The 21,953-nt window shown below is 42.8% G+C and overlaps 1 protein-coding gene across 1 annotated transcript in view; it reads right to left on the reverse strand.

Annotated features, from left to right (window-relative positions):
- Positions 1–21,953, reverse strand: part of RAB3B (RAB3B, member RAS oncogene family) — a 104,653-nt gene that overhangs the window by 8,823 nt on the left and 73,877 nt on the right. The window contains exons 3-4 of the mRNA XM_015411972.1: positions 18,601–18,719; positions 2,980–3,104 (exon numbers count right to left, since the gene is read on the reverse strand). Of these exons, the coding sequence (XP_015267458.1) occupies positions 2,980–3,104; positions 18,601–18,719 (244 nt within the window). The remainder of the gene's footprint in view (positions 1–2,979; positions 3,105–18,600; positions 18,720–21,953) is intronic.

A 21,953-nucleotide genomic window follows, 5' to 3' on the forward strand; every position in this document is an offset into this window, starting at 1 on the left:
CCCTCTTTGCAATAGAGAGACTCTGGCTAGGTGGAGGCTGGGGGAGGGGAGAAATGTTCACTTTGACTCCTAATTATGAGTGGAGCTCATAACATATGGGGAGCTACAAACGGCAGGTGAAAATTGCCGGTTTCTTTCCTTTTTTTAAATCATAACTGTTGGGGGTTTTTTTTGGGGGGGGGGATAATTCCACCAGGCCAGAAAATGGAAGGCTGGAGGCTGAAATGGACTTGCACAGATCTGCTTTGAGATTATACATAATGCAAACTCTCCCACCGACCCGAGGCCAGCAGGGCTCATGTAGAAATATTCCCCCCCCATTTTGTTTTTTTTAAAAAACTTGTGTCTATGTGTGTGTGGGGGGGGTGCACATATGCACACACGCAATGCTTCCTATGATGGATTACATGCTTTGAATTTCTTATTGAGTTTGTGCATATTTCTATCTCATGCTGTGTCCATGGTAAATAAAAAGTAATACTGAAAACCAGAAGTTATTTGACAATACCATCATAAAACAGACATCCACCACTTTCCCCTATTATATGCTTGTAAATTATACGAAACATGCACTCAAATATGCAAGGGAAACTTAACTCAGTAACACTGTAAGCTAGTGTGAAGTGTCTGGAATACTGCAGTGAAAGAATCAAGAGAATATCTTGTTGGGTACACGAGAAACTGCAAGTTAAAACACTTGTGACAGTAGCTGGAAACTGCAGAGCTCAGGGAATGTTATGCCTACATTTGATGACGTCACGACGTAGTGATCAGGCCTTCCATATAGGGGGCAGTGGCTGGGAGGGGGGACGCGCTTCCTGCTCCCTGGGTGACCCTCCTCCCAGCCTGCCCCCTGCGGAGAGGTCTCCAGGCTCTGCTGGGAGGTTGGCATCTGCACTCGCCTAGAACGCAGGACAACCTTGGGCCGGCCCTGGGTACGAGTGGACTGTAAGTTAAATATGAGCAGCCAGTGTGATGTGGTGACCAAAAAAAGGCTAATGTGATCTTGGGGTGTATCAACAGAAGCATAACATCCAAATCACAAGATGTCATAGTCCCGCTGTACACTGCATTGGTCAGACCACACCTGGAGTATTGTGTGCAGTTCTGGAGGCCTCGCTTCAAAAAGGATGTGGACAGAATGGAGTGGGTGCAGAGGAGAGTGACAAGGATGACCAGGGACCTGGAGACCAAGCCCTATGAGGAAAGGCTGAGGGACATGGGAATGTTTAGTCTGGAGAAGAGGAGGTTGAGGGGGAATATGACTGCTCTCTTTAAGAATCTGAAGGGCTGTCACTTAGAGGAGGGCAGGGAGCTGTTCCTCTTGGCAGCAAAGGATAGGACTAAGGGTGGGAAGTTACTGGCTGGATCTTAGGAAAAACTTTTTTACAGTAAGAGTTGTGCAACAGTGGAATCAGCTGCCCAGGGAGATGGTGAGCTCTCCCTCACTGGCAGTCTTTAAGCAGCGGATGGGCAAACATTTGTCAGGGATGCTCTAGGCTGATCCTGCATTGAGCAAGGAGTTGGACTAGATGGCCTGTATGGCCCCTTCCAACTCTGTGATTCTATGATTCTGTGTGTCAAAGCTGAAGCACCAGAGGCAAAGAGAGGCTGTGTTTTTTATACAGAACAGCTGAAATAGGGAGTACAAGTGAGCTGCATTTTCTTCTGATTTTTTATGGGCAAGAGGGGAAGTTGTGCATCTTTCCCTCATAGCTGACATGTACAAGAAAGGAAGTACAACTAATTCACACTTCCTTGTTTTATGCTTCCACATAATATGCCTGAAAGGTAGGGTTGCCAGGTCACCCCACGCCACCAGCAGGGGGGGGTTTGCCAGATCCAGGCTGGAAAACTCCTGGAGATTTGGGGATGGAGGCTGAGGAGGACAGGGATCTCAGTGGGATGCAATGCCATAGAGTCCACCTTTCAAAGCAGCCATATTCCTCCAGAGCAACTGATCTCTGTAGACTGGAGATGAGGCTGAGCAGTAATACCAGGGGATCCCCAGGCCCCATATGAAGGCTGCCATCCCTACTGAAAGGTGACAATAAGAAAAAAAAACACAGTAAAACACAGTAAAAAACAATAAAAACACAGTAAAAAAAACACCAGGGGGCAAATGAAAGGAGTGAAAAGGTGCAAGGGAATGTAGGTTCAGGACTGGAGAGATCTGAGAGTGTTGGAAAGCAAAAGGAAGAAAACCAAAACAAAATGGGGATCAAGACAAATGCTGGAGGACAGAAGTTGATGACATCTGCATGAAATTCAGAGGATGGAAAGGACCTCCCCAGACGGATTTTAAAAAGAATTGTGCCATGCTCCAACCAGCTGTTAATCTAGCACCAGTGGTGCAATATGCTGTCCCTATATAAAGAACAAAGAAATAGCCTTGCTGTGGGAGGTCGCTCTGTTGCTCTTCACAGCTTTTTACGGGCCATCACTATTGACTTCATAGCCAAACGCCCCTCATGACACTTGTGCAAATGCATTCCACACAGCAATCACACTGGCAATAAAAACATTAGCGGCAGATGAATTGCTTCCTGCTCCCCCCCACCACACACACTACAAAACATCCATTGCTGGGCCAATGTGACAGCCTGTTAAAAAATGAGACTATAGTGTTTTAGTGTGTAATAGAAAGACTAATGGACCTCGATTCTGGAAATCTCTGTTCAATACCCCACAGCTAGAGAGTTCAATTCTTAGGCCAGTTGAGTCTAGCCTACTTCATAGAGGTGTTGTGATCATGAAAATGGGATACATTTTATGTACGCTTCTTGAGTTCCTTGGTGGAAGGACAACATACACATGTGATAAACAAAACAGAAGCACAACTACGATAACAGAATTAACAAGTACATAACAATTCTCCATTCATTCAACTAAAATTTTATCATCTGGGAAGGCCTGAAGAAAGGAGATGGGCTGTAACTGGAGGGAGACAGGGAGAAAGAGATAAATTTTAACATGTACCCAACTGATCAGCCAGATGTTTTCCCTTTTCAAAAGGAACGATTCTTTCATCTTCCATATCACACTTGTTTCCAACAAGGATAACTTGGGCATTATCCCAGGAGTAGGTCTTGATCTGAGTGGCCCTGTGAGAGAAGAAGGATTATGCGCTGCGTGTTGTGATACAATACAGTGTGAACTGTGAATAGAGAAAACCTGCAGTGCATTTTTTTTTAACTTATGAACAGACACATTGGCATGAATACACATTGCAACCTTCCCAGTTCTATGAATTGTGATTACTTTTATTTGGAGCCAAAATCCTATCTGCACTTGCTGGTGAAATTCCCTATGTAAAAGAATTAACTATAGGAAAATTACTGATTGCAAACGTTCAATGAACTGCCTTCAGTTGTTCCATCAGTTCCATTTCTGACCTGAAGAAGCAGGTTATAGTCTATGAAAACTTATCTTCCGAGAATGAAATTAGCCAATTTTAACAGTGCTATCCTGAATTCAGAGTGTCAATCCCTGTTCTAGAATTTCACAAATAGGTAAATTGGGGACAGGAGTTGGTCAGGTTCAGAAGGCTCTTTTTGTGCATATTCAGATAAACTAATTTGCTGAGTTCAATTTGATGAATCCATTGATTCTGACGTGTATTTCTTGGCTCAGTTCCTTATGCCAGTCTTCCAAATGACACCATGCTCTGTCCCTGCAGTGGTGGGGTTTTTACAATAATTTTTCTTGGGTGCAGGAAAACAGATTATGATAGCTGCATAACAGTAGGGTTGCAAGCTTTTAGCAGTGTTTACATTACATCAATTAACTAAAAATGTTGCTGATTAATTAGAAGGTCTGCTAGTTACACACTTGTGTATCTTTGAAGTTTTTGGTTCTCCTGCAACACAGAACTAAAATTAAAAACTGAAGGATGGATTTTTTTCTAACAACATTTGGTAGGCTTTTTATTACATTATAATGTTACACTTCCTTTAATATATCAGAAAGGCACCTATTTATAGCTTTGGTAACTCACATTTATTTAAATTTAATCAATGATAATTAGCTAGAATGTAGATGATTAATCAACTACAAATTCATCAGTCAGCAAGGAACCTGACCACAATTGTTCAGCTTTTAACTTTGGAAGACATGTATGTCCAAGAACATAAGACACACATTCCAATCCAGCAGAGGGAGCTAGAAAATACAAAATGATGAGGCATCTTGGCTCATAATTTAGTGCTTTTTGTCCAGGGTATATAGGCAATATATTGCACTACAATGTGGCATTTGCATTCATTTAAAAAAATCTGGATTGTTGCAATCATAATAATTGGAAGGACACAAGTGTTTCTTTAAAGTAACAATCCCAAACAGGTATGTTCAGATGTAAATCCTGTTATTCAATGGGGCTTACTTCCAGACAAGTATTCTTAGGACTGCAGTCTACGGTATCTACCTATATTTGTATCTATTTATATCAGATTCTTTATATCTTCAGCAAACTGATTTTTCAAAAGTGTTTACTGTTATCAGTTCCTTTTGCACATATACAAACACACAATTACTAATAATGCATTTTTACCCATGATAGAGTTACGATTTTTTTACCATTCATTGTTTTCACTGTTCTCTCTAATTACATGGGGATGCCCAATTCTCTTCTGCATCTATGCTCCCATTAACTTGTGCCAGAGAAGGTTCTGACAGACTGATTCTGTGGAGCTATGAGTTCTGATTCATTGCTGACAATTTGTAATTATTAGTTGAGTGGACAGCCTACATCATACCTCTCTTATGGAAAGCAATGTTTGTTAGACAGCCCATGAATATTCACAATGCAAACTTCTCTGTGGCTGTGAGGTTTACCTTAAATAAACTCTGCTATGCAACTGAGTCTGTGGTAACTCATTGAAACACAGCCAGCCGCTATAGCTTTCAGAGTGAAGAATTAAATAAAGAACTTTTCTCTTAGTTCATGTTTAGATGGGTCTTTACATCTGACCCAGGTATGAATGCCTGGCAGATTTAAAGGGAACAATCAGACAGCAACATCTAGGAAAGGGGCCACTTCTTTGATCAGCCCGTTTTGCCCCGCCAGGGAGCCGTACTTAAAAGATACTGCTGAAAGTCCAGTGCTGTTGCTTGCTGATGGGCCAATGATGATGATGAAGAAGAAGATATTGGATTTATACCCCGCCCTTCACTACCCAAAGGTGTCTCAGAGTGGCTTACAAACTCCTTTCCCTTCCCCTCCCCACAACAGATACCCTATGAGGTAGGTGGGGCTGAGAGAGCTCTGACAGAAACTGCTCTTTTTCAAGAACAGCTGTGCCAGACCTACGGCTTGCTCAAGGTCATCCAGCCAGGCGCAAGTGAAGGAGTGGGGAATCAAACCCGGTTCTCCCAGGTTAGAGTCCGCGTACTTAACCACTACACCAAACTGACTTTCCTCCATCTGATCGTTCCAGCGTGCAATCAGCCCGTCGGGATGGTCTGCTCCAGGCCATCCCGAACAGCTGCCATTTTAAATGCATAAACGTGCGATAGCCACAGAGCTCCACTCAAACGTTCAGGACAACTTCATGTTAATCAATGGCCCATTAAATTAATGAACATCGTTAATTGAAATTGGATCTCAATGGAGGACAATGCAGGGCTTTCCCCAAGCAAAGTAGTCCCTCCAGATTTCCAGGGCAGGGGGGATGGTAGGGACTCGTTTCATCCAGCCCTGGCTGTCTGCATCAGAACAGAAACTGAAAGAAGAAGTTGGGTATGCTTGGACTGTCTTGTTGGTCACTCCATGGGGAGAGATGGGGAGGCATAGGGATTTTGGCTACGTGTCCCTCAGGTGGTGCTTTAACCACGCAATTCTGTGCATGCGTGGAAAACCAAGCACACACTGAAGCGCATATGCACATGAGCAATGGAATTTAAAAAAAAAACCTGACCGCGTGGCTCCTTCAAGGGGATGCCATCTAGACAATCCACAGCAGAGTCAGTGCGCGGTAAGGAATTCACGGGGGTAGCTGTCTGGTCATGCAACACCGGATAAAAAAGATCGGGATCAAATCTGAGCCAGGCCAGTGGCAGGATTAGCTGCCCATCTGAACGCACCCTTAGGCTCACACTTCCAAAAGGTGGCATGAACATCTGATGTTTGTGGGGTTTTTAATCATAACACGTTTTCACAGTGCTGTTGCTTGCTGATCCTCTCCAGGCTAGCCATTTAGTTTGGAACTGCAATGAGTCATTGACTCAGTTTTGATGAAAGATTCAGACGGCAAACTCTTACAGTTCAGTACTCTCTCTGTTTTGTTTTGCTTCCTTCTTAATTCAGACGTAATCTGTGGTGATTTTTTAAAATAACAGTTCCAGGCTGTCTTGTGTGGGCAGCGAATGTTTCTTAGGAGCATTGGTCCATTAAATTTTCAGTCTTCTTCATCCAACAGAATTATTTCCTGTTCAACTGCAGATCTACCTGGTTTTCTTTGCATTCACAAATCAATTGTAAATGATCAGCTCTGGGAGGGAGTGTATTGCCAAGAGGCAAAAAGGTTCTTTCTCACTATGGGACTCAAAGGCAATAAGCACACACCAGTGGTGAAGGAAAACAGTTTTACTGAAATCTGTATAATAATATTGAAATTTCTATAACAAACCACAAGAATAAACTGAGAATAAAAAATAATATATTCACACCCCTTCTGCTACAGGACCCCCAAAGAATGACAGCAGGCGGATGCCAGGTGTTGGCCAGTGTGTTCAGTGCTGCTCTGTTTTCCTTCACCACTGGTGTGCTTATTGCCTTTGAATTGCCTTCGAAAGTGAGAAAGAACCTTTTTGCCTCTTGGCAATTTTGAGGTGGGGTTTGCAAAGTTATTTATGGTTACGACTGTAACACTGCTATGATGATAATAAGCAATTCCAATGATGATCTGTGACCTTGGCTGATTAGAGTAAAAAAATACTTCCCCCCCCCCACCTGCTCCAAGGAACAAAAAACAACTAACCATTGATTTACAAATGCTGGGTGAGAACTAGCTAGTCTTAAAAGAATAGGAAATAATTAGTCTGAAAACAACAGAAGGAAAATCACAGGGAGAAGTGATTTACTTCAAAGTAGATATACAATAGAATCTAGGCCATACGGATGGATTTTAATGGGAACATAGTGCTATATAAATCGCCAAGCGGAAGCCCAGTTTCAGTTCTGTATCCAGGTAATTCTGGAAGAGTAATCATTCAGCAGTGCCAAACAACCCTGTGTGGGTAGTCCCTAGATCAGAGAGTCTTGTTAACACATCAGCTGTAACCTTTTGTTTCCTTTTGCACAAACACATATTTTATCACAAGGTGTCACACAATAACACTGTATCCAAGCGTCTTCTCTAAAATGCTTTGCCTGTATTCAGTATAATAGTAGTTTAAAAAGAAACATTTTTCTTTGTAAAAGCTTGAAATCCCTGCTTCTCCTTTCTTTAAAAGCACTTTCCCAATTTCTCAGAAACAAATTAAGTTAAATCAGATGAGAGTGCACCAACTAGTTTACAGGCTTTTAATTTTAGAGCTGTAAAAAAGATTGTTTCTTTTAAAAAACATTTGAAGATCTCTTTGCAAAACAATTTTTTTAAAAAGGGAAATAACAAACTGCATGGGTTCTCTCAACAGCTTGTAGGATCTCCTCTTATGAAAGAGGAAATGTGTTGTGGTCCTGTACATGGTTTCCGAAAGGACTTAGAATGCTTTCTTTTCAAAATCAGTTTGATAGAATCCCTGCTGTCTTTGCAACACATGGGCTGGTAAAGAGTTCTCTAATGTTTTTTATTTATTCCCAATGTCTTGCATGTCAGTCAGACTTCTGTTGCACACGGGATATACCACAGGCCTCCTATTTTCACTGGGTTGTGTTTACTGCATTTGGAAACAGAGCAGCTGCATCACCAGCTAAGCAAAGGAAGTTGGCTCTTACAGTCTGCAAGTAATTGCTGCCTTTATTTGCACAATCTCTAGTCACTTCTATGGAGGTGACAAGAGGATGAAACTGAGGCCCTGGTCACACTGGGGGGAAAGGTGCAGCTGAAGTGCGGCTTTTTTTGAGCCGCATCAAAAGAGAAGTGCAGTGGCGGGATCAGACAGATCCCCTGAGCCGCCACACAGTTGCTCCTCGGCATGATCACATGCCGGGGGGGGGGGGGCCACAGATCGGTGAGCGAGGCGAGCCTGCTGCGCATGTGTGCATCTGCGCAGTTTGGCAGGGGGCCTTGCATGCTGCCGAAGATGGGCATGCCGGTGATCACACGGCCGCCCCTGCTGCGGATTTTCTGGTAAGTAGTAGTGTTTTGTAGGGTTTTTTAAATCCGCGTCTTCAGCCGGAAGAGACGGATCGGGGCCAGGCGTGCGCCGCTTCCCAGATGTTGCGATGTGATTGCGCCTGCTTGATGCACCCCTGATCCATCCCTCTCACGGATCAAAGACTCCCATGTGACCGGGGCCCTAGAGACAAATTTGGCCTTCGATTTAATTTTTATCATGTTTCTTTCTAGCTTCAGAAGGAAGTTTATTGCTTCTAGGGAGCTGACTGCATACATTTTAAGTTTACATATAAGGTGTGTGTGCGTTTTTTATGTGCCTTCAAGTAACTTCTGTGTGTGTTGTGTACCATCAAGTCACTTCCGACTTATGCCGACCTTACAAATTAATGCCCTCCAAAATGTCCTACATTAACAGCCTTCAGGTCTTGCAAACTGAGGAAAGAAGAAAGAAGAAGAGATTGGATTTATACCCTGCCTTTCACTACCGGAAGGAGTCTCAAAGCAGCTTACAATCTCCTTTCCCTTCCCCTCCCCACAACAGACACCCTGTGAGCTAGGTGGGGCTGACAGCTCTTTTGAGAACTGAAACAACTTGTGACTGACCCAAGGTCACACCAGTAGCTGCATGTGGAGAAGTGGGGAACCAAACCCGGTTCTCCCAGATTACAGTCTGCGCTCCTAACCACTACACCCAACTGGCTGTGGCTTCCTTTATGGAGGCAATCCATCTCATATTGGGTCTTCCTCATTTCTTGCTGCCTTCCACTTTTCCTAGCATTATTGTCTTTACCAGTCCCTCTTTTCTTCTCATAACGTGACCAAAGTATAATAGCCTCAGTTTAGGCATTTTAGCTTCTAAGGAAGTTCAGGCTTGATTTTATCTACAACCCACTTATTTGTCTTTTTGGTGGTCCACAGTACTTGTAAAACTTTCCTCCAACACGTTTCAAAGGAATCAGCTTTCTTCCTGTCACCTTTCTTCATTGTCCAACTTTCCCACCCTTACATAGTATTGGGAAATACAATCATATTTTCCAGTGACTCTCATCTTCATGTAATGTGACCAACGCCCCCTCTAAGCTGTGGAGTCCTGTGAGCAAAAATCCTACTTTGTGAGCGACTGGCATTAAAGTTGTGAGAGAGCGATTTGGCTGCTGCATAAATTTGTTTGCTCTGGAGCCATTCCTTCCTGAGCTAAGACAAAAATGTGTGAGCCGCAGGCTAAAAATCTGTGAGCTAGTCCACACTAACTCAGCTTAGAGGGAACATTGAATGTGACCAAAGTATGATAGCCTCAATTTAGTCAGTTTAGCTTCTAGGGAGAAGGCCATTTGTGAAATGCTTATTCTAGGCAATCTATTTCAGTCAGGGAACATTTTTGCTTTCTTAATCATTACTTATTGCCTTATTTCTTGTTTGGTTTTATTTGTTTGTTTGTTTGTTTAATTTATACCCTGCCCTCACCGCCAGGCAGGCTTAGGGCAGCTGTACTATTACAGTACTATTTGCCCACAGATTTCAGTTTATTCAGGCCACTGATGTTTTCTCATCTGTGTTACTGAATGTAAGATGCCTTGGAAACAGTCAGCAAAGAAACATGGTAAAGAACACAAAATTAAAATGTTAATTCCTTTTTTTAATGTTAATTCCTAAGTAAAAAAGGAGGTGGTCAGCCATTTCGAAACATGTAATTTGAGATTTAGGATTTTTCATTTTGTAGTTGAGGAAAAGCTTGCAGCGGCCACTCAGTAGGGATCTTCATAAGTAAAGAGATGAAGACCCTCAAAGACATTTCTCAAATGTGGTACTTCCTACCATATAAAAGGATACTAAGGAATGGCTCACAGAAACATATCTGAAGTGAGATCTCATCAAATTACTTCCCTCACTGACACAAACATCATTTTCATGCTATGGAAAGGTCTGCTGAAACTTCATGTTGGAAGAAGCAATTTTCATGATGTGATCATGGGATTTTAACCACACAAGACTCAGAGTATTGTGTCAGGTGAAAAAATAATGGAAAAGGCATCGTGAGCACTTCTTGGTTTAAACCCATTCTTCCCACCTGTTATAAAGGTATCTTTTACTGGACAGCTATCACAGGTAGTGGTGTTAGTACTGCCTTTGGTGAGGGTACTTGTTCCCTTGTAGCTGCACCACAATCTGTATTCCAGGCCCGTAGCTACCACGCCCCCCCTCGCAGTTTTTACAGGCTTCTCTCCAATCCTCGGCTCCTCCCTCCCCCTGCCGTTGCTGCCCTCAGCCCAGCAGGTGGTGACTCCACACTGCCTGCTGCTGCCCCGGCTGTCCTTGCAGCTGCTGGGAGGTCAGAGAGGAGGGCTGCTGAGCAGGGACACCTGCTGCCCACTGCACCTCCCTCCTGGGCACCTGCCACGGCCAGCCGGACTCCCACAAGGAGGAGGAGGAGGAAGAGGCATCCTGCTCTATTCCCCTACCCGGCCTCTGCCACTGGAGACCAGCCAGGGGGCTCCTTTCCTTGGTGCCTCAGGGGCAGGTCGCGTGGGGCAAGCTTGGCACTGGCTTTTCTCTCCCCCCCACCGCCCTTCCTAGGCCGGCACTGCTGGCAGGGTCAGCCTTGGGTTATCCTCTCTGAGTCTTTTCCCCTGTGGTGGCAGCCTGGATGCTTGCCTTGCCTTGCCGGCATCCTGGACTGGGCCTCCGTCCCCTTCTTCACCTCCTTTACCTAGCTGTGTGGCCTCCCCCCCCCCAAGCCAAGAGGAAGGGGCAGCCACCTGACTGAAGCCAGATGGGGTCCAGAAGCAGCCAGAACTTTGCCAGGCAGGAGTGCATTGAAGGCGATGGCAGAATCGTACCTGTGAAATCTATAGTGACATGCTTGGGGACTGGTGTTTAAAGCCAGATGGAAGAATGACTGGAAATCTTCATTCCCTCCTGTCAGGGGTGGAGGGCACTTAACACTATATCCACCTCCAAAATATGCTGTTATGTCAACAGCCTCTTCTGCATCAGTGGTTGGGGCATAGACTTGTATTACTGTGATGCTGAATGGTTTGCATTGGATTCGGACCGAGATAATTCTGTCATTTTTGTGATTGTATCCCATTACTGCCTTTCTCACTCTCTTGTTGATTATAAAGGCCACACCATTTTTTTCTACGGGATTCTTGGCCACAGTAGTAGATATAATGGTCCTCTGAGTTAAATTCACCCATTCCTGTCCACTTTAGTTCACTGATTCCCAAGATGTCGATGTTCAGTCTTGCCATCTTCATTATTGACCACGTCAACCTTGATTCATAGATCTCACATTCCAGGTTCCTATGCAGTATTGTTCTTTGCAGCATCGGACTTTCCTTTCACCATCAGACACATCCACAGCTAAGTGTCCTTTTGGCTTTCGCCCAGCCACTTCATTCTTTCTGAGGTTACTTGTACTTGCTCTCTGCTCTTCCCCAGTAGCATATTGGACACCTTCTGACCTGAGGGGCTCATCTTCCGGCATCATATCTTGTAGCCTTTTGTTACTGTCCATGGGGTTTTCTTGGCAAAGATACTGGAGTGGGTTGCCATTTCCTTCTCCAGTGGATCTGAGTTCTCTGCTGTGGCCTGTCCATCCTGGGTGGCCCTCCACGGTATAGCCCACAGCCTCATCGAACCACACAAGCCCCCTCGCCACAACAAGGCAGCAGTCCACGAGAGGGTCAGCTGTTAAAGATAATTTCCTCCCCCCCCCCCGTTCCTACAGCATAAAGAAGATTATTGGCTTGGTCCCTTTAAGATTTTAGGTAGCAGGGTTTATGTCCCGCTTGTAATTGTATGTTTTTCAACATAATTATGCACTTTGTACTTCATTTGCACTTTACATGAAAGCTTATCTTATATCACTATAAATATTTTTCCAAAAATCAGATTTTGTTTATATTTTTCAACATTAGCAGCAGTGGCATATTTCTCCATGACCAGTGGATGTTGGTGGGGTTGCTAGGTACTCCAGTGTGATCACTATGTGATCACTGTGTGACATTGGGCTTGTAACACACTTTCTGCCTAACCTACCTCACAGGGCTGTTATGAGGATAAAACGGAGGATGGGAGATTTATGTATACTGCCCTGAGCTCCTTCTCATCTTTGGTAGAAGGGTAGAATAAAAATATACTAAATAAATAAGAAAACATCATGTGCAGAACTCATGTATCCACAAACCTGTAGGCACTGATATTGAAAGGTTTCTTGCCAAATGGCTCAACTAGCTGGCTACTGATTTTTGTGGCTCTGTGTGGCACCAGAAGGAAAAATCTGAACTGACCACAATACATGTTACTTATAATTAAAAGCCTTGAAAATTGGACCCTTATATTAAATGTCGGGTGAACTGTCTGTGTTAATTCTAAGGGCATATTTCCCTTCTTAAAAAACTTTCCCTAGTTGTCATGTGATGGGAGATATGGTCAACTAAGGCCCCGGTCACACGGGAGGCTTTGGGCCGGAAGAGGGACGGATCGGGGGCGCAGCAAACGGGCGCGATCTCACCGCAACATCTGGGAATCAGCGCGAACCCGGCCCTGATCCGTCCCTACAGCCCAGTGCTGCGGAGCAAAAAAAACCTAAGTAAAGAGAAGGACTTACCTGAAACGCCGCAGCAAGCACGGCCATGGGATCACCGGCGCGTCCATCGTTGGGAGCATTCGAGGCTCCTGGCCGAAGTGCGCATGCACATGTATGCGCAGCCGGCTGCCTCGGTCTCCCATCGGTGGCTTCCTCCCCGGCATCTGATCGTGCCGGGGAGCAACTGTGCGGCGCCTCAGGGGATCTGTGTGATCCCGCCGCCGTGTGTCTCTTTTGGTGCGGCTCTAAAAAGCCACACTTTGGCCGTGTTTATTTCTGCCGTGTGGCAGGGGCCTAAATACACCCTAAGCTCTTTGAATTTAATTACATGCAATACTATTTTATATCTTATCCAAACAGACTGTTTAGATAACGTTGCATGCAGTGTTTCTCTGACCTTGTTTGGCTTACTAGTGGGAAAGGGCTGACTCTTCTGTCTGTGTGCATTATAGAGGGCAGTGATTACATAATCCTAATTGACATAGTACAACTGTGCTACAAGAAAATATTCCTCATTTAATGAAACCATCACTCTAATTAGAACTGCTATCTTGAGGTGTGAAATAATTACTGCAAGGAGGTGTGATTTAAAGGGGAAAAGGATGTCAGCTTCTTGGGAAGTGCTATACTGTCATGGAGACAGGGTTGCTTCTTTTCTTCTGGCAGGTCCCTTCCACTTTAACAGCTACACAGCAGGTAGCAATTCTACAGGTGAATGCAATTATTTGCATTACATAACTATCACAGAAGCTCTTTTAGTTAAAAGAAATGTAGCAACCCTACGATGGGAATAAAAATGGAAGGAAAACTGAGACTGGGCATGTGCTAGAGGGAAGTTAAAGGGATAGTCTCAGATATCTTCTTTGTAAAATAGTGTGGGATTTGAAGATATGCTCTCTATCAAAGCTTTAATGTCCCTAAATAAATACAAGTAAAAAGGATTTAAGTCTTGCATTCAAACTATGTAAATTTTCTGATATAAGTGTGGGTGTGTAAAATGTAAACTGCATAAACATTGTTAATTTACATAATTAATTCTCTTTGCCACATTTAAATTTGACAGAATTCATAACAGATTTCTGAGGATAGGTATGAAAGAGAAAGAAAAACCTAGAAGCTATTGGGAAAGAAAAAGTAGGACACAAGAGTTTGGTGAGAGCAAACAACCCAAATCCCATGTCACTGATGGTTATCTAATTTTTTTTCTTTTCTACTCTTCCTCGCATGCTGCGGGAGAGATGGACGCGCTGTCAATCACACGTCTGCCCCTGCAGCGGATTTTTTGAAAAGTACTAGTGTTTTGTAGGTTTTTTTCTGATCCGCATCTTCGGCCGGAAGAGACGGATCACAGACGGGTGCGCGCCGCTTCCCAGATGTTGCGGTGTGATCGCACCCGCTTGATGTGCCCCCGATCCGTCCCTCTTGCGGATCAAAGCCTCCCGTGTGACTGGGGCCAAAGAATCTTAGAGAGCAATTCTAAACAGGTCTCAAAGGTTAGTCCCATTTTATTCAGTGGCACTTACTCTCAGGAAAGTGTTCCTAAGATTGCAGCCCCTGTCCCCTGAGTTTCCCTTCAGGCTTCCATTACTGGAAGCATAGTGTCCCTTTCTTAAGGCTCCAGTGTAGTTGCTTTGTTCCAGCATTTAGGAACAGCTACTATGGACTATGAAAGCAGAAAGCCTGGAGGCACTGCCTAAGCTAAGGAGGCATGTGTAACAGTTCAGTCCTCTCTTAGGAAACCAATCAGACTGAAAAGCCAAGGCAGAATCTGATAGGTCCAGGTGAAACATTATCTGAAATCATCTGAACCAACAAGCTCTTTCTGGCCTGTTGCACTTGTGGTGCCCAAGTATGGCAAATATTTTTTTCCTTTGCTGCACCAAAATGACTGCTCAGAAACTAAGCAGCTAAGGAGAATCTGTGGTTTGCATTGCCATCTTTTGGAGACATGAAGAATATGTTCAAATAGGGTTGGCAACTCCAGATTGGGAAACTACTGGAGATTTGGGGGTGGAGCTTGGGGAGGACAGGGACCTCAGAGGGGTACAATGCCATAGAGTCCACCATCCAAAGCATCCTTTACTTTACTTTGAGAAGCCTTTATTGGCATACGTATAGACATACAATAGGAGATCAGATTAAATATAGATCAGAAAATACAAATCCATATAGGGTAAAATTGGAGCTACGGCGCAGAAAAACAGCATGAAAGCAGAAAAACCAATGGTTACCAAGGCATCCATTTTCTCCAGAGAAACCTATCTTGGTAATCTGGAGATCAGCTATAATTCCAGGAGGTCTCCAGGTCCTCCCTGGAGGTTGGCAACCCTATGCTCAAGATGGCTAAACCAGAAATAATCTTGCTATGGAAAGCAGTCATTTGAGAATACAAAGATATTCTGAAATGTGGGGCTTTGGAAGGATCTGAGCTTTTTGAACAGTATGAGACATACATACTTCTGAGTCTGATCTCTAACTATGCTGGATCAGTATCAGATGTTTCAAATCAGAATACTAAAGGCTCTACTGCTGGAAATGCTGTTGCACTGTTTGAAGTTTGGACAAAATACCGTCAAAAATGGTAAAGTGATGTTTAGCTTCTAGTAATACATAAGCTTTGTGCATAATTAGCAAGATCTCATGCATAAACATTAGACAGAATTGATGTTATTCACATAAATTGTGAAGTGAACTTGAAGCTGACAGTTAATGCCATCAATAGAATATTTTGGCTGCATTTTTTAAAAAATAAAAAGCTGTCCTGGCATGCATTAAAGGAAAACCTTTGAGGGTAAAGCCTTAATAAGATGTACGCACATTTAGGACCAAGTCTTACAGAATAAACCTGAGAGCTATTTCTGAGTAAACATGCATAGCATTAGGTTGGTGGATTGTTTCTTTTCTGTTTGTTATCACTGGGATAAAAACAACAACAACAAAGCAGTATCTTACTTGGGAGAGGATGGAGATATAGAAGAAATGGGGGGGGGAGTCAGACTGGACTCTACTGTATGTGTGTGGGTTAGAGGACTTAACTGGTCCCACCCTATTGGACCAAGCTCCTCTGTGCTACTCTACTAGCCACTTGGGGCTATCTTAAGAAATAGCGAGATCCTGTCAAGCCACCCCAGGTCAACTTGAACATGTGCATGTGAGCGTGTATTGGAGGAATTCTATGTCTCCTCTTTGAGAAACATACATCTTCAGAGTGCTCAGCTTGTGGTGGGGAACATAACCTAATCTAGTTTTTTTAATAAGAATAGATCCAGTTTTGAGATTTATTTTCTGAGCATTCACAAAAAGGAAGACAGTGGGGATTCTTGAATGGACGATGCAAAACAACAGAACATAAAACAGAAGTTATAGATTCTGGCTAGTTCACATTTATAACATTTTGTTCCCTCTCTCCTTCTCTAAGTGACAGAAAAGGCAGTCCATCCATATGTTCCGGCTCTGACAGCTGGCTGTTGAAGGATGTGTGATGGACAACTAACTGGTAATGTGTTATACCTGTCTGAAAACCTTGATTGTCAGGGGGTTCAAATGGAATTCTACTGTTGTCCTGAAGGAGTGGCAGTTGAGAGTGGCAATTAGGAAGGAAGGATAGAGGAGGATCCTGAAATAGGGAAGTGGAACTTGTAGTCCTTCCCTGAGGGAAATAGCTCCTTTAAAAGGAGGGTGATCCCTATTAAGTGTTAAAGAAGGAAAATTGGAACCTGTGTGTATGTTCCTTTCTCCACAGACTTTAGTAATTTTGTGACAAAGAACCTTATACCTGTTTATCTAAGATAGCCAAGTGATCTTTTTCAACTATTATAAAGACTCATTTGTAGACAAACTATCTATTATATATTGTTATAAAAAGTTTCCCTCATTCCTATTGCCTTTGCATCTGCCAAGTTTAAACCTGAAACCTTCCTGACAGTCTGACTTGACCATTTTCCTGAAAAAGTAAAATAAAACAGTTTATGTGTTGTGAATCAGCCTCTTGTGCACCATAATCAGATATATACCAACAAAAGGTTTTTTTGGTTCCTCAGCTGAGCCTCAATATATCTATATCTATATACATTTAAGCATCTTATGGGGCAGACAGAGAAATAAAGAATAAGAAAAAGGAGCCACTCAGCTAAGGGGGGGGGGATCCAGATGATTCTGAATTAGAATCCTGCCGACACAAATCTGGACAATGACTTATCCCACAGGAAAAATTGTGGTTTTGCACGCAAAACGTTTGGGAACTGGATGCTAAGTTTGTGGGCCATATGCAAGACGGGGCTGTAAATAATGACAGACAGGAGAAGACTCTCCTTTGTTCTCCTCTAGGCTGAAGCTTGGCAAGCCTTTGTGATAGGCCAGGTGTTAAGATTTGTAAGGTAACCATTCTATCCTGCCTGCTTACCTGAGAACTCTAACTCAGGAGAATGGAGGGGTGGGGTTGTTTGTTTATAGATCAACTATTTTCTACATGCAAAACTGGCTTTTTTCCTGGAAGTATCTACTAAAATGCTTTACCTGTGTCTCACAATGTCATATATATTCTGAATGTCTTTTTTTAAGAATGAAAACTAACAAAATGATTGAAATTAATCACTCTGATTTACTTGACACAAGTTGCAGCCAAATGTGTTGCTGAAAGCAGAGAAGCACAGTTCATCTTTGGTGGTTCCAGGCCATTCAGGGTGGTACAGATAACAAGTACTAGTATCTAAAGGTTCATTTATCCCATTCCATCTCTTTCCAGTCATGCATATTACACTTCCTCTTGTCCTTCTCTTCCTTGTGCCTTCTTAATCTGCTTTTTGCATGTGTGTTGTTTATACCAAAGAGCAACACTAGAATCCTATGTGTGTCAGAAGCTTAACAGAAGTCTATTAGAATACAACATCCTTGTACTGCATCAAATTTGCTTTGATGCCTCTCTTTTTCTGAACTCAATAGATTAGGAACAGTTATTTGAAATAAGGAACCAGTAGCAAGATTAGTGTCAAGCAGTACGTTGGGATGCCTACTCATAAGGAGATCTGCCTAGGAAGGTCTTCCTAATAAATCTGCTCTCAAAGAAGTGGACAACATGACATCTACATAGAAAATGACCATTTCTTCAAACAGAGACTTATTTTCCTGCAGCAATATCTGGAACATTAATCAGTGGTTTTGCTCCAGATGTAGAGTAAGTTGATCACTGACTATGGGTGCTCCTGAATTGGCTTTTCCTTCTGTTATGTATTGAGCCTGTTGCCTTGCAACACGATGCTGCCAGAGACAGGGTGAGCTTGGGGAAGAAATACAATGGACCATCAGGATCGTGGAAGCCACCAATTAGGATGCAATGCTGTGTAAATAGCCTATTGTTGGGAGTGGGTATGTGATGGGTGTGTCAACCTACGGGCTTATAAGCAGGGCTTCAACCCTGCTAGTGGTCTTATGTTCTGCTGAAATAACTTAATAAACTATGAGCTGATCCCTACATGTGCGTAAAACTCAGTATATTTCACCTCCCTTGTTTTACAAAACCCATGTTGGAACAAAAATTCCCCTTTGCATTGCATGCTGCTTTCCCCGAGGAAAGTACAGCATTGCCCCGGGGTATTTGAATGTGGTTTCAAGCTGCACTTTTCCCTCCCAGTCAAGAAAATGTGGAGCAAATGCTAGATGCTGAATCACCATATATTATCTGGTAACTGGACTGAACGGCAATTACTGAAATAGCAATTATCAGTTCCCTACCAGTCCTGAACAGCGTTGAATGACTCTTCACAAGTAATATCATACATAAGGATAAATCCCATGGCTCCTCGGTAATAGGCAGTGGTAATGGTCCTGTATCTTTCTTGTCCAGCAGTATCCTACAAGAAAACAAAAAATAGATTTATGCATTACATGTGTGTCCCTAAACTCAAAGCAGTGTAAGCCCATGAGCATAAGGGCCATTTTACATCCTAAGTATTCCTTGTGCAGATGCAATCTTGTAGGAAAATATATACTTATTATTGATGTCTATGCGCTTATTGATTGTTAGCCTTCTTAGGTTTACATTGAGCAGGAAGTTGGCATTAGTCAGATGGGCTTTTCTGCAGGTCATGTCTCCTGTGCTCCTATAAAAGTGGATATCCTTTGCAAATAAGAGAAGAAGAGGAAGAAGAGATTGGATTTATAACCCGCCCTTTACTACCCAAAGGTGTCTCAGAGCGGCTTACAAACTCCTTTCCCTTCCCTTCCCCACCAGACACCCTGTGAGAGAGCTCTGACAAAAACTGCTCTTTTTTCAAGAACAGCTCTTATCAGAACTACGGCTTTCCCAAGGTCATCCAGCCAGGTGCAAGTGGGAGGAGTGGGGAATCAAACCCGGTTCTCCCAGATTAGTGTCCGCGCACTTAACCACTACACCAAAATTCCAGAGTAGTAGCTATAAAAGCCTCTAAGTGAAGGAGAGGAGGCCAATACCACCCCCACTTTGGCTTCCCATTGGGGAGAAAGGCAATGTATAAATGAAGTAAGTAAATAAATAAATAAGCGTCGTACAGCAAAATATTGTTATATAAGCTTTTCTACACCAAAGGCTACTCCACCAAATGCATGAGGTCAGGGCCGGCTCCAGGGTTTTTTGTACACTAGGTGAGGCTACCTTCTGGCGCCCCCTTGTGCACCCACCAATTATGGGGTTGCCAACCTCCAGGCGGGGCCTGGAAAGAAGGAAGATTTTCCTCCATGCAAACTCTTGAGTCTCCCGCTCTCCCCCCCTTAAATCGAACAAAAAAAGTTTTCTATCAGGAAACATTAAAAAGAAAAAAAGACTGAAGAGAGACTGGCGTTGATAAAACCACATTTACAAATTGCCTTCGCGGAGAGCTTCCCTGTGTTGATCCCCCCCTCCCTTCTTCCCAACTTCAAAAAACTCTTCCCTTGTGATTGCTATTTCCTCTGAAGTGGGAACTTCAGTCCCGTTGGCCAATTTGGATTTTGCCACGTTTTTAGGGCCCGAGGAAGAGGACTCACTTTGGGGTGAAAAAAAGGTCGAGATCGACCTTGTTTTTACTTTAGGTGTTGCTCCAGAGTGCTTGGCGGGTCTTCCCATGCCCAGTCTGTAAAATCGTCACTTTTAGGGGCTGTTTTTTGCTTGCTAGGGGAGATAGTCGGAGAAGCTGCATTGTCAAGCGTCCATTCACGATCGCGCGACGTCAAACCCCCCCCCAAGTTAAAGATTTATGGTGAGACTCTTTGCTTCAAAAGAATGAGTTCAAAAGTTCACAATGGCTTATGATTTTTAGTAATTTTAAATAAGGAAAAATCAAGCTAAGTTTCTCTTTAAGTTTAAAATGCTTTAAATACTGAGTTAGTGTATATCTTAAAGCAATCTATAAGCAATATAAATATATCTGCCTTTTAACAGCTTATACTTTCTGTACAAAAAAGGACTATTTGGTTATTTACATAGAAATAGTTATGCACTTAAATGAACTGAATTGGTGTGATGCCCAGTGAAAGGAATTTTATAATTGGTTAAGATGTCCAGATGATTAATTCAGTTAAGTACAATTATACTTTCTGTAAAAAGAGATTTAAGTTTGGAAAAACCCTTATGTGTTTCAAGAAGTCAAAACAAAATTCTTAATATTTTGTTTATGGCTGAGAATGAAAGCTTATGGTATAAATATTTCTGAATGTGTGTGAGAGAAGTAGCTAGCTAAATATTTAGTAAGACTATATCTTTAAATAAGAAATTTTGCTTAAGACTGCAAAACTGCTAATAAGTTGGGATATGTTCCAAAAACAGTTTATGAAGTCACAGGAATCAATCATGCACATCTGTCATTAATTAGAAGCCAATTAAAAGTACAAAATGTGTATTATACAAAGGGGACCCCTACTGGCAAAGGTAAAACAGCATATTTTACAAAATTAGAAGTTTCAATTTAGATTTAATACTTCATAAAAATTAACAAAAATGTTCTGATGGATCAAAATGAAGAACGATAGGTAGATTCAGTGTATCTACAAAAGTTTTATGTCATAGACCACTTTGCAATATTAGAAAGTTCTTACAGAGAGTTTAATATTAAAATAGTGCTATAATTTTGTATTTTCCATAATTCAATGTATCCTTTATATATTTTAATAGAAATAACCCATACAGTTATATTAAGAATGTTGTTATACTTTTATATGCACGTATCAATGTAAAGGAATCATTTTTGTAACAGAACTGATAGATTTTATACTAAAAATGAACCCAGCCCCTTTGTGTGTACAAAGTTCATTCAAATGTTAAAGAAGTCTGGGAGATTGGCCAAAGAGGCATTCATCATTTTTAATAAGATGAACACCTGCATTGTAGAGTTGAGACGTGGCTGAGTAACATCTTGTTTGTCAAATATGTAATTAATGACTGTTCAGACAAAGAAATCTAAACTGATCATGTGTAAATAATGTCAACAATGATGTAAAGTTGGGGGCTTCCGGTCGAGCTAAGATGGAGGACTGACGCACTTTCGCGATCGTGCGAAGTGAGCGACGGCCGCTTTTGACAGCTTGGGCAGTTTTCAGCCCAACGCATCGCTCCCCAGCGAGGGGGGGGGACAAGCAGGCAGCAGTGCCTAAGAGGGAGTGTGAGGTTGGCGTGATTCGGCTCCTGAAGGAGCAGTTTCAGGCTTTGATCTCCTCCCCCGAAGAAGGCAAGTGCCAAGCAACTCTGCAGCGGCCGATCGAGCCGGATTACCGGCTTAAGCTCTCTACCAGCCGACCTCTTGAAGATGGGCAACAACAGTAAGTGAAAAGAAGCAATGCGAAACCCGAAGTGATCGTGCTAGATAACAATAAACGTGCCGCTTACCTGAACTGTGTTAAGATTTAAATTGAAACAAGCGGTTGAGCGGGAAAAGATCAAATATTCCCAGAAATCCGATTCCGGCAAAGAAAATAGTTGATTGAAGGCTTTAAAATAGTAAAAAAGAACATTGTTTAACATTCCTGCGGTGGGAACTGAGATGTGCGCGCAGCCGAAAAACCGAAACTGACGAATTGTATCGCGGGGTGAGCAGGCCGGTGTAACGAGAAAAATACTCCGAGTTCTGGAACAGGAA

The sequence above is a fragment of the Gekko japonicus genome, unplaced genomic scaffold (assembly GCF_001447785.1).
Source record: "Gekko japonicus isolate JY-2015 unplaced genomic scaffold, Gekko_japonicus_V1.1 scaffold664, whole genome shotgun sequence".
Taxonomy (NCBI): domain Eukaryota; kingdom Metazoa; phylum Chordata; class Lepidosauria; order Squamata; family Gekkonidae; genus Gekko; species Gekko japonicus.